The sequence below is a fragment of the Haliotis cracherodii genome, unplaced genomic scaffold, assembly GCF_022045235.1.
Source record: "Haliotis cracherodii isolate W230 unplaced genomic scaffold, xgHalCrac1.p SCAF_12, whole genome shotgun sequence".
Lineage (NCBI taxonomy): Eukaryota > Metazoa > Mollusca > Gastropoda > Lepetellida > Haliotidae > Haliotis > Haliotis cracherodii.
The window spans coordinates 6,519,988-6,533,037 of NW_027266267.1; the positions used below are offsets into that span (position 1 = coordinate 6,519,988).

General features: G+C 42.1%; 1 protein-coding gene across 1 annotated transcript; it reads right to left on the reverse strand.

Annotated features, from left to right (window-relative positions):
• Positions 1 to 3,702: 3,702 nt before the first annotated feature.
• On the reverse strand, positions 3,703 to 10,573 carry LOC139457851 (golgin subfamily A member 6-like protein 2). The gene is made up of 4 exons (XM_071239200.1): positions 10,483 to 10,573; positions 8,434 to 9,458; positions 5,850 to 6,375; positions 3,703 to 3,753 (listed from the first exon to the last, which is right to left on the reverse strand). The coding sequence occupies exons 1-4, from the start codon at positions 10,571 to 10,573 to the stop codon at positions 3,734 to 3,736; spliced, it is 1,662 nt and encodes a 553-aa protein (XP_071095301.1). The 3' UTR covers positions 3,703 to 3,733.
• Positions 10,574 to 13,050: the final 2,477 nt, after the last annotated feature.

The following is a 13,050-nucleotide window of genomic DNA, read 5'->3' on the forward strand; positions in this document are numbered from 1 at the left end:
AACAACAGATAACGAAATCCTTAACAAGGGCAAATTTCTACTCGTCCTTGTGATACCTTGACTATTAGGCAGTTTGGTAAGGACTACAGGACTAGTGTCATTTTCTTAATTAGTTTCAGTACTTTAGTAAATGATAAACCTGACACTCCCACTCCTGTAATAAACGACCGTTTCTAGGCTGTCTTACAGACCCTGCACATATATATCAAATACAGCCCATGCAAGTCTATAATGTTTGGCAAATCTAGATTACTGCAGTATCTGAAAATGAAGAGAGTCTCTGGGCTCGCTTTTATTATATTTTTATTAAGATAATTGAACAACTGTTTTTTCTGTGCGATATGTTCATTTCAGAGACTAGATGTTAGTCTAGACCGTTTCCTAAGACGCGGTGTATTTTGTGCTGATCTGTTTGCGTACACGTTCTACGTGAATGTTAACAACCCTAGATGTATTTAGAGTTTGTACGTTGTATTGGTTTGATATTTACACTACCAAAAAGTTAGTTGTCGAGTTGCAAACAGCTTACGTGTAGAAACCCGACCACATTTTTTAAATCTTCCGAATATATAATGTTTAGTGTAGTTACAACAGGTGTATGTGTGTATGTGTGTGTGCGCGTGTGCGTTTGTGTGTGTGTGTGTGCCCGCGTGTGTGTGCGTGAATAACAGCAAGCCTACTATTGCGGCGTCAAAGAATAATCTCTCAAACCCTCACGCACTGCGTTCGCTCTTATATTGTAAATAATATATAACTTATGTCAAAAAGGTTTTTCGAATAATGATACTCGTCATCACAATTCTATTGCTATAAGCAAAACTACATCCCAAAATCTTAGAAAACAAATTCAGCATTTAGAATGGCGGTCACTTTCGAGATTGCTTCGATGCTGTCGTGGCCTTTTAATACATGGAGAGAGAGAGAGACAGAATGATTAATCGGAGACAGAACACATTTAACAGGGAGAGTGAGTGAGTGAGTATGGTTTTACGCCGCTTTTAGCAATATTCCAGCAATATCACGGCGGGGGACACCAGAAATGGGCTTCACACATTGTACCCATGTCGGGAATCGAACCCGGGTCTTCGGCGTGACGAGCGAACGCTTTAACCACCAGGCTACCCGACCGCCCTTGAGCAGGGAGAAAATCAGATACTGTATGAGAAACCGGTCAATAATTCTCCGTATTGTTCAGATACAATCATGAGATCAGGGTCGGATACGTTTTTTAGAGAATCAAAACGATGAATGAGAACATGTGACAAAGGCGGGTCAGGCTCGAACACTTTAAAAAAACACCTTCAGTATTATGAGATTAGTGCGGGTTTTAAAGTTAGCTTTTTAGAAAAACCTGTTCGTCAGTTCCTGACTCAATTATGTACAGGTCGTCGAATAAACTATTTTATTATTAAAATATATGTTATTCCTAATATAATATAAATAAAGATGATATTTTACAAAATACTAGAACGTTTGCCTTACCTGACACCGGCAACATATAACGACTACAGTCTCCTGTCGCAGAGCACGTGTGTGAACCCGGAAGTCCGGGTATGTTTGAACACCGCCAACTATGTTGTTGTGTTGCCCCGGGTGAAGGCCGGTACTTCCGGGCAAACACCGCACCCGAGTATAAAAACTATAGGTCAACGGCACATTGTGAAATAGATGTGTTGTCAGTATTTTTATGTCTTGGAGCACTGTTTGAATATTTTGTCTCATTCAAATATCCGCTGTGATATATAGCAGTATTATTGCTGACTACATCGCACCCAATCTCATTAAAATCAGATCTTAGCTCATGCTATCGCTAAACAAAGATCTGAGGACATCCCATTACACGTCATGTCAGAACGACCTTTCATACGACCAATCAAAGCGTCGCTTACCAGATCATGAGTGAGAGAGTGAGTTTGATTTTACGCCGCTTTTAGCAATATTCCAGCAATATCACGGCGGGGGACACAAGAAATGGGCTTCACACATTATACCCATGTCGGGATTCGAATCCGGGTCTTCGGCGTGACGAGCAAACGTTTTAACCACTAGGCTACTCACCAGGTTGAAACGAGTGCCGTAAAGCTCGAGAAAGCTGCTTTCTAATTGGCTGATGTCGATTTCTTGTTCTACGTTTCAGTGGTGGGTCAAAGTTAATGAAAGGTCGGTCTGACGTGACCCGTATTGGGATGTCCTCAGATCTTTGTTTAGCGGCAGCCAGAACTTAGATCTGATTTTAGTGAGATTACAGCGCACCGGGATACAATTGTAATACCACTGACGACAGTTCTCCGAGATATAACTGTAATATGCTAACTACAGATAGCTGTGATATATATAACTGTAATATCACTGACTATGACGTCACTGTCATCACACACAAACACCCTGACGACAGCTGATGACGACACAGGTAGATACTGACAATGTAACACAAATGGATGCCAAACCAATATTTAATAACTGATGCACGGACACAACGCTCCACAGTTCGACCGATGTACAAGGTCTTGTGTTTGTGAACACTACGACTTAGAGAGGACAGTGAAAGAAGGGCACAGGATACCATACGTGGATAATAGGTCACAGGCTAGCAGTCCTTCTCTACGGTCATACTATACTGAACAACAAAAGAAACGTCACCATGGATAGCTATATGAGAAACCTTGTTTGTCCAAACACTGTAAACATACTTTGAGACATATCAAAAAAATGAAACTTGGCAAAAATTACCCAGATATGTAAACGACAACTTTTCATGCAATGTTACTTGGGGTGACGTTTCTTTTGCGGTTCAGTGTTTATCACAATGGACATAATTTATAATATTTTAGAAAATAAACATAGAAAATAAATCGTAAATATTCTTGAAACATCGCCTCTAATAGTGTATATCTTAGTATACGAGTATATCTTAGTATACGAGTCAGTTGCAGTTTTCCCACGGTTGACAGTTTTGGTGCTGATTAATAACAACATTTTTTGTATGATTAAAAACCGGACTCAATACTTGATACCAAATTGAATGACATAATTAAAATTGTCCGGGTGTCAAAGGAGTTATCCTACCTTGCTTTAACTGCCACAGTATATGTAAATATACCAGTCCACAGACTCATGACAGTCGCTGCGCTACTCTCTCTCCCTCTTAGGTTGTAGGGAAACACTGTTATTGCACTACCTATCTTGATGGGGTAATGCACCCGTGAAGATCCGGGTTAGTAAAAGTCTTCAGCAACCCATGCTTGTCGTAAGGGGTGACTAAACGGATCGGTGGTCAGGCTCGCTGACGTGGTTGATGCATGTCATCGTTTCCCAATTGCGTGGGTCGATGCTCATGCTATCAATCACTGGATTGTCTGGTCTAGACTCGATTGTTTACATACCACCGTCATATAGCTGGACTATTGCTGAACGCGGCGTTGAACAGCAAAGAAAATAGATAAAATGATTCAGTTGTGGATAACTGGAGTGGAAAATAAGGAATTGTTAATCCATTTGAGAAATATCGGAGAAGTGATGTCATCAAGAATATTGAACACAGTATTATACTCAAAACATTTACTCAAAACAAAACTTTTCTAACGTTGCAGACTGTTAATGAATAATGTATTGAGTCGTCGTTATCCTTAAGAGTGATACAAGATCATCACGAAAGATGAGTTGCAGCTCAGGGAAAGGGGACGCTGACACCGTACTTAAGGTGTGTGTTGATGCCGCTGTCGACGTGCGATGTTCAGGCTGTCGTCGGGTATCCTGCGTTGAGAGAGAAGCCTTTAAAATAATTCTTGGTGATATGAGGTGAAATTGGGTTTAACGCGTTGAGAGACATTGTTGTAGTGTATCTGGAGAGACATGGCTTGTTGTAGCATAAGAGATGAGACATGGATTATTGTAGCATATGTGGAGAGACATGGCTTGTAGCATAAGAGATGAGACATGGATTGTTGTAGAATATATGGAGAGACATGGATTGTTGTAGCATATGTGGAGAGACGTGGATTGTTGTAGTATATGTGGAGAGACATGGATTGTTGTAGCATATGTGGAGAGACGTGGATTGTTGTAGCATATGTGGAGAGACATAGATTGTTGTAGGATATGTGGTGAGACATGGATTGTTGTAGCATATGTGGAGAGACATGGATTGTTGTAGCATATGTAGAGAGACATGGATTGTTGTATTATATGTAGAGAGACATGGATTTTTCTAGCATATGTAGAGAGACATGGATTTTTGTAGGATATGTAGAGAGACGTGGATTGTTGTAGTATATGTAGAGAGATGTGGATTGTTGTAGCATATGTAGAGAGACGTGGATTGTTGTAGCATATGTGGAGAGACATGGATTGTTGTAGCATATGTGGTGAGACTTGGATTGTTGTAGCATATGTGGAGAGACATAGATTGTTGTAGGATATGTGGTGAGACATGGATTGTTGTAGCATATGTGGAGAGACATGGATTGTTGTAGCATATGTAGAGAGACATGGATTGTTGTATCATATGTAGAGAGACATGGATTGTTGTAGCATATGTGGTGAGACATGGATTGTTGTAGGATATGTAGAGAGACATGGATTGTTGTAGCATATGTAGAGAGACATGGATTGTTGTAGCATATGTGGTGAGACATGGATTGTTGTAGCATATGTAGAGAGACATGGATTGTTGTAGGATATGTGGAGAGACATTGATTGTTGTAGCATATGTGGAGAGACATGGATTGTTGTAGCATATGTGGTGAGACATGGATTGTTGTAGGATATGTGGAGAGACATGGATTGTTGTAGTATATGTGGCGAGACATGGATTGTTGTAGCATATGTAGAGAGACATGTATTGTTGTAGCATATGTAGAGACGTGGATTGTTGTAGCATATGTAGAGAGACGTGGATTGTTGTAGGATATGTTGAGAGACGTGGATTGTTGTAGCATATGTGGAGAGACATGGATTGTTGTAGGATATGTGGAGAGACATGGATTGTTGTATCATATATGGAGAGACATGGATTGTTGTAGTATATGTGGAGAGACATGGATTGTTGTAGCATATGTGGAGAGACGTGGATTGTTGTAGTATATGTGGAGAGACATGGATTGTTGTAGCATATATGGAGAGACATGGATTGTTGTAGTATATGTGGAGAGACATGGATTGTTGTAGCATATGTGGAGAGACATGGATTGTTGTAGTATATGTGGACAGACATGGATTGTTGTAGCATATGTGGAGAGACGTGGATTGTTGTAGCATATGTAGAGAGACATGGATTGTTGTAGCATATGTGGAGAGACATGGATTGTTGTAGCATATGTGGAGAGACATGGATTGTTGTAGCATATGTGGAGAGACATGTATTGTTGTAGCATATGTGGAGAGACATGGATTGTTGTAGCATATGTGGAGAGACATGGATTGTTGTATCATATGTAGAGAGACATGGATTGTTGTATCATATGTGGCGAGACGTGGATTGTTGTAGCATATGTGGTGAGACGTGGATTGTTGTAGCATATGTGGAGAGACATGGATTGTTGTAGGATATGTAGAGAGACATGGATTGTTGTAGCATATGTAGAGAGACATGTGTGAAACGAACTAGCAGATATGAAACAAAGAGAGTGCACGTGAATAATGCTCTGCGATATCTCAGCAACCAGCTATTCATTCTATGCTAAGGTTAATTTGGAATCCTCTTTATCAAGATAACCACATTCTGGTTGCATTGGGCATACGACAGTGTACGTGAATAGTGCCCTCGTAATCCGTTTCTATGGTTAGTTTAGCTACGAATTCACTTTCATAAGAAGATTATTACTTTCTAATGGCACCCTACTCCAACTTACCTTGGTCACCATCCAGTCTCATCTGTGGGGCATCCCCAGGAACAGTCTGCTGGACCACTTCCCCTCGAGAGTCCCTGTCTCCGTCCTCCGTCACGGAATGTTTGTCATCCAAGGGCCGGCTATTCATCACCTTTCCGCGCCGTCCGCCCCCGGCACGTGGTTGTCTCATCTCTGGCTTGTTTGGTGGCTTGTTGGGGTTCTCCCCCGTTCCGTCGTCACCGTCTCCCCGAAGCTGGGCCATGCCTGCATTGTTCTTTCCAGGCTTACCATCTCTGGCCACCATGATCATATCTGGAGTTAGCACACCAGGGCCTTTGTTTCTGCTTCCACCATCCCCAATCTGCCAGTTCTCGTCTTCATCATCCTCATCATCATTGCTGACTTTGTTCTCCTCACTCTCCTCACGATTCTTTCCGAAATTCTTTCCGCCATTCGACTTGAACTGTTTGAACATCCGGTTGAACCAACTGTCTCGTTTGACTCTCTCTGAGTCAGCATTCTGCTCATCGGGAGTTTGATTCTGGACCTTCCATGGTTGAAACACGGGGATACTGGCACGATCTGGTTGTCTCTCCACATTTAGATCTCCCACTGATTGAGGAGTTTTATCTTCCTCGCTTGGTTCTATATTTGCTGAGTCAGCATTCAGCTCATCGGGAGTTTGATTCTGGACCTTCCATGGTTGAAACACGGGGATACTGGCACGATCTGGTTGTCTCTCCACATTTGGATCTCTCTCTGATTGAGGAGATTTATCTTCCTCGCTTGATTCTATATTTGCTGAGTCAGCATTCAGCTCATCAGGACTTTGATTCTGGACCTTCCATGGTTGAAACACGGGGATACTGGCACGATCTGGTTGTCTCTCCACATTTATATCTCTCTCTGATTGAGGAGATTTATCTTCCTCGCTTGATTCTATATTTGCTGAGTCAGCATTCAGCTCATCAGGACTTTGATTCTGGACCTTCCATGGTTGAAACACGGGGATACTGGTGCCATCTGGTTGTCTCTCCACATTTATATCTCTCTCTGATTGAGGAGATTTATCTTCCTCGCTTGATTCTATATTTGCTGAGTCAGCATTCAGCTCATCAGGACTTTGATTCTGGACCTTCCATGGTTGAAACACGGGGATACTGGCACGATCTGGTTGTCTCTCCACATTTAGATCTCCCTCTGATTGAGGAGTTTTATCTTCCTCGCTTGGTTCTATATTTGCTGAGTCAGCATTCAGCTCATCGGGAGTTTGATTCTGGACCTTCCATGGTTGAAACACGGGGATACTGGCACGATCTGGTTGTCTCTCCACATTTGGATCTCTCTCTGATTGAGGAGTTTTATCTTCCTCGCTTGATTCTATATTTGCTGAGTCAGCATTCAGGTTGTCAGGACTTTGATTCTGGACCTTCCATGGTTGAAACACGGGGATACTGGTGCGATCTGGTTGTCTCTCCACATTTATATCTCTCTCTGATTGAGGAGATTTATCTTCCTCGCTTGATTCTATATTTGCTGAGTCAGCATTCAGCTCATCAGGACTTTGATTCTGGACCTTCCATGGTTGAAACACGGGGATACTGGTACGATCTGGTTGTCTCTCCACATTTAGATCTCCCTCTGATTGAGGAGTTTTATCTTCCTCGCTTGATTCTATATTTGCTGAGTCAGCATTCAGCTCATCGGGAGTTTGATTCTGGACCTTCCATGGTTGAAACACGGGGATACTGGCACGATCTGGTTGTCTCTCCACATTTGGATCTCTCTCTGATTGAGGAGTTTTATCTTCCTCGCTTGGTTCTATATTTGCTGAGTCAGCATTCTGCTCATCGGGACTTTGATTCTGGACCTTCCATGGTTGAAACACGGGGATACTGGCACGATCTGGTTGTCTCTCCACATTTATATCTCTCTCTGATTGAGGAGATTTATCTTCCTCGCTTGATTCTATATTTGCTGAGTCAGCATTCAGCTCATCAGGACTTTGATTCTGGACCTTCCATGGTTGAAACACGGGGATACTGGTGCCATCTGGTTGTCTCTCCACATTTATATCTCTCTCTGATTGAGGAGATTTATCTTCCTCGCTTGATTCTATATTTGCTGAGTCAGCATTCAGCTCATCAGGACTTTGATTCTGGACCTTCCATGGTTGAAACACGGGGATACTGGCACGATCTGGTTGTCTCTCCACATTTAGATCTCCCTCTGATTGAGGAGTTTTATCTTCCTCGCTTGATTCTATATTTGCTGAGTCAGCATTCAGCTCATCGGGAGTTTGATTCTGGACCTTCCATGGTTGAAACACGGGGATACTGGCACGATCTGGTTGTCTCTCCACATTTGGATCTCTCTCTGATTGAGGAGTTTTATCTTCCTCGCTTGGTTCTATATTTGCCGAGTCAGCATTCTGCTCATCGGGACTTTCATTCTGGACCTTCCATGGTTGAAACACGGGGATACTGGCACGATCTGGTTGTCTCTCCACATTTAGATCTCCCTCTGATTGAGGAGTTTTATCTTCCTCGCTTGATTCTATATTTGCTGAGTCAGCATTCAGGTCGTCAGGTCTTTGATTCTGGACCTTCCATGGTTGAAACACGGGGATACTGGCACGATCTGGTTGTCTCTCCACATTTAGATCTCTCTCTGATTGAGGAGTTTTATCTTCCTCGCTTGATTCTATATTTGCTGAGTCAGCATTCAGCTCATCGGGAGTTTGATTCTGGACTTTCCATGGTTGAAACACGGGGATACTGGCACGATCTGGTTGTCTCTCCACATTTGGATCTCCCTCTGATTGAGGAGTTTTATCTTCCTCGCTTGGTTCTATATTTGCTGAGTCAGCATTCTGCTCATCGGGAGTTTGATTCTGGACCTTCCATGGTTGAAACACGGGGATACTGGCACGATCTGGTTGCCTGCCAGTCACCGCAGACTCAGTCTGTATTTGTGCAGGTTGACTAGCGACCTTCTGTGAACCTCTTGAAATCTTTTCTGTCTTTTGTTCTTCACCTGTTAACACCGGAACAGGTCTTTTTCTCCTTCCCACGATTCCGATCTTTGCCTGACGGTTTCTTTTTCTCTCTAATCGTGTCTTCTTCTTCAGCTCTCTCTGTCTCTGTTTCTCCTGCCGTCTGAGAGCACGGTTCCTCCCTCTACGACCTTTCTGTCCTGCTATATTCTTCTTCCTCCTCCTCTTGTTCCTCTTCTTCTCAACACCAAGGACTTCCCCAGGATCAGCGGCCTTGCTGACTTCTGTGGACAGAGATCCTACCTCACCACCATTGGTTTGCGGATAACTCACGAATTCTAGCTCCATGTGATGTTTCCCTTCCTTTTCCATCTGCTCCAACTTGTCCTTGAAGTCTTCCGATCCTGGGCCAGTTAGTATCCCTGAATCAAGGAGACTCTTCACCTTCACATCCCAGACAACGTCTTCATCTGGCGCCAACTCAACATCAGCTTTAGCTGCATCTGGGCCAAGACCGTGCTCTGCTCCCAGAACAAACGTTGGCTGTATCTCAGAAGGTGCTGGTGAAGGGTCTGGGTGTTTGTGGTGAACCATTTGTGCCAGCTTGGCTTTGATTCTTTCCCAGTCGCTGTTACCTGGCAAAGATGAACAACACGACAATGTAATCTCACAGGTTTTCAAATGTTGGGTAATGAAAATGAACAATTTTAAAGGCTACATTAATTGTAAAAATGAAACACCGGTTGATGAACAACAACACAATGTTATCTCACAGTGTTTCAAATGTAGGATAATGAATAAGTACAATTTTAAAGGTTACATCAATTGTAAAAAACGGAACACCGGATGATGAACAACTCGACAATGTAATCTCACTGTTATTCAAATGTAGGGTAATGGAAAAGAACAATATTAAAGGCTGCATTTATTGTAAAACGGAACAAGATTACATCATAAACCTGTTGCTTCATGATTTTATAAATATATATTTAAACTTCGCCTGTTCATGACGACGTCACATTGTAATCATGATGGTTACAGTTCTTGATGCATGTTTACAGTTCTTGGTGAATGGTTACAGTTCTTGAAGCATGGTTACAGTTCTTGAACTATGGTTACAGTTCTTGGTGCATGGTTACAGTTCTTGGTGCATAGTTACGGTTCTTGAAGCATGGTTACAGTTCTTGGTGCATAGTTACAGTTCTTGATGCATGGTTACAGTTCTACACTATAAGCCATAAACATCAGCACAGGTATAAGCTCCTCAGTGATCGACTAAACTATTATTAATAAAGATAAGAATTAATTATATCCAAAGATCCTATTCTTCACATCACATGTTTCTAAGGGGGCACAGGTGGCCCAATCGTCCCAGTCGTCTAAGGTGCCGCGATTCGCTGTGCAGAGTTGCGTCCCTTGGGCACGCCAGAAACCTACGATTGTGGGTTCGAATCCCGGTTCGACACGATTATGTTTCTTGGTTTGTCAGCACCATACCCGTGCTCGTGGGTTTCACCGAAGTGGTAAACGTCTGAGACCTGCATCATTTTGGGGTTTTCTCCCACATTAAGCTGGCACGCCTTGATATAACTGGAATACTGTTAAAAGTGGCGTTAAACCCAACTCACCCACTCAGTCAAGAATATAATAAACCGTTACCATGGGAACAAAGAGGCAGCACCATGACCACCAGGAGTTGAATCCGTATGCACGTCATCGTGAAGGCCAGCAGTAGAGAACGTAGGTACATAGCTCTTGCTTTATATACTGGCTCCTTAACACTGTGTCATATGAAGCGGCCCTGTTGGCCGTATTGGACCCATAGTGGTAGCGCCATCTGGTGGGTATTGACCACGTCGGAGTTGGGTAGTTGGAGCACCCTTCACTTCGACCACAACCGTGTGGGAGGGTCAGCATGTGTTAGTTAATGAGATGGGAAATCAATATATGACCAACCGGGAACAAAGGGACGTTATGGGTGCTGGAATATAATTGCGCTCTGACCTCATAAGATGTTTGACGTCAATTCACCTCAGTGAAGATCGCCATGTGTGCGTACTCTACAAAAATATCTTCTTCTTTTTCTCATGAGTTCGTGATGAATAAAGATATCATTTCAAAACCTTTCAGCGTACATGTCTACTTCAATACATCAAACATTATGTCTAAAAACTACAATTATTACATAAACAGTTATAAGTCGGAAAATGAGTCAAAATATTTGATGCCACGTATCTCCGTAATAAATATGAATTGAAGCTTGCTACGTGTATTTTTGTGTTCCGAGGATACTGTAGTTTTATAATATAATGAAAAGTAAAAATGCAATTTTTCAGCCATATGGTCCCTTATCCCATGGTTGGTCACATATATTGTCACAAGATGCGAACGATTTGTGAGATATTTTTTCTGTTGATACAGCGGCTGGAAGCATCAAACACAGTGGGTGGGGCAGTCTAGTTGTCAAAGCGTTTACTCGTCAGGCCGAAAGCCTGGGTTCGATTCCACTCATGGGTACAATCAGAGATAGAATCAATATATTGTCACAAAATGTGGCCTTATGGTCACAAGTTCGTTCGTCACACCTAAGGCCCGGGTTCGATTCCCACATGGTTACATGAAGCCAGTTTGGGTCTCTGTCCCGCGATATTGCTTGAATATTGCTAACAGCTGCAATACAACAAATTCACAGTCCTACGTCAAATATTTAGCACCTTTATACCAAAATCTACAGCGTTTGAATTAACAAGATGGCACGACGCTAACACACATCATGTCTTGCGGCCTTGTAGATGCCGGAGATACAGAATGGTTTAAGTAGATCGACATGACGAGTCAAACATTTTTTTAAATTCTTTAGAATATTGTATAATATGTTGCCGAAAATGCTAAAAATAATTAACTGCTGTGCAAAAGAAAGAATACACTTGGAAATTGGATTTGGCCCCCAAAACACAACCTTATGAAACATTACTACACTTAAAAAAGTATCAAATACATCGCCACCGAATAATGATTTCTTGTTTGTTTCATTTTAAGCCATTATAAAAGATGGGTGTATACTTTCTTATGCGCGGCAGTCAAATACCGTTGTGTCGAACTCTGATATGTCGAGTAAAAGCATGGCCCCTGTGCATGACTAAACTAATCATCATTTTCGGTTGTGTCGAAACTCGGATAACTCGAAGCATTTATGGTGGTTCCTTCAACTTCGACACAACGGTGATTAACTGCAGCTGAAATGTTGCTGAGTTCGGTTAAACAACAAACAAACAGAACATAGCTCCTCTACAAAGCCTAGGTTACCGAAACATAATATATTTAGTTTGTCATTTCGTCGTAGATTTTTCAAACGGAGGTTCATAAGGTGAGGTGAAATGGGGTTAAACGTCGCGTCCAAGATTATCGCACTTATATAGCGACGTGCATGCACGTGGGTGTGGGTGTGTGTGTGTGGCTGCTTGTACTAGTCCGGACTGATGCCGATTTATAGTGCTAGCTCACTGAGATACCATGCCGCAGTTTAACATGAATACTCAACCCAGACACAATATACTGACTCCGGGCGGACGTTCTACCATTAGACCACGGAGGCGGTCCGGAGGTTCATTAATATACCCAAACACTTCTCATTTGAAACAAAATGTCCTTCTTGCACCGGGTATGAACGCCATTCCGTCAGTACAGATGTACTACAATCAACCAAATGTCGCCACAGTGGATGACGTCAAAGGGAGGCTGCAGGTGTTACACCATCACCATCAAGGTCAAAGTTACCCTAACATCGTGTATCGATACATCACACCTCCCCACAGCCGGCGCGTGGAGAATAAACGCAGGTTAGCACACACAGAAATATAACATATGAAAATGCTAAATACAAAATAATTTTAGACCAAAATGTTCTTGACAGACATTTAGCTTGCTGGTCTTTGTAAAACGATAAAACATGGTTTTCAGGAAATGTATTCTTCGAATTTGTATCGACAGTTGGCTGACCTTAACGAGCAGAAAGAGCTAAAGACATTAATACTACTACTACTACTACTACTACTACTACTAATAATAATAATAATAATGATGATGATGATGATGATGATGATGATGATGATGATAACAACAACAACAATGTGCACTTACAATGAGCTAGCCTCCATGTAGCAGTTCATACTCAAAGCGCTACTTTGAAATGTCACTATGGAAAGCTTTTTTGAACAAATGTGTCTT

Bases quoted from the DNA above. Each gene is read 5' to 3' on its own strand.
- LOC139457851 (XM_071239200.1), bottom strand. From the start codon at position 10,573: ATGTACCTACGTTCTCTACTGCTGGCCTTCACGATGACGTGCATACGG. The intron at 9,459-10,482 runs GTAACGGTTTAT...CATCTTTGCCAG, and splicing joins GCTGCCTCTTTGTTCCCATG to GTAACAGCGACTGGGAAAGA. The intron at 6,376-8,433 runs GTCCAGAATCAA...CAACCATGGAAG, and splicing joins CCGTGTTTCAACCATGGAAG to GTCCAGAATCAAACTCCCGA.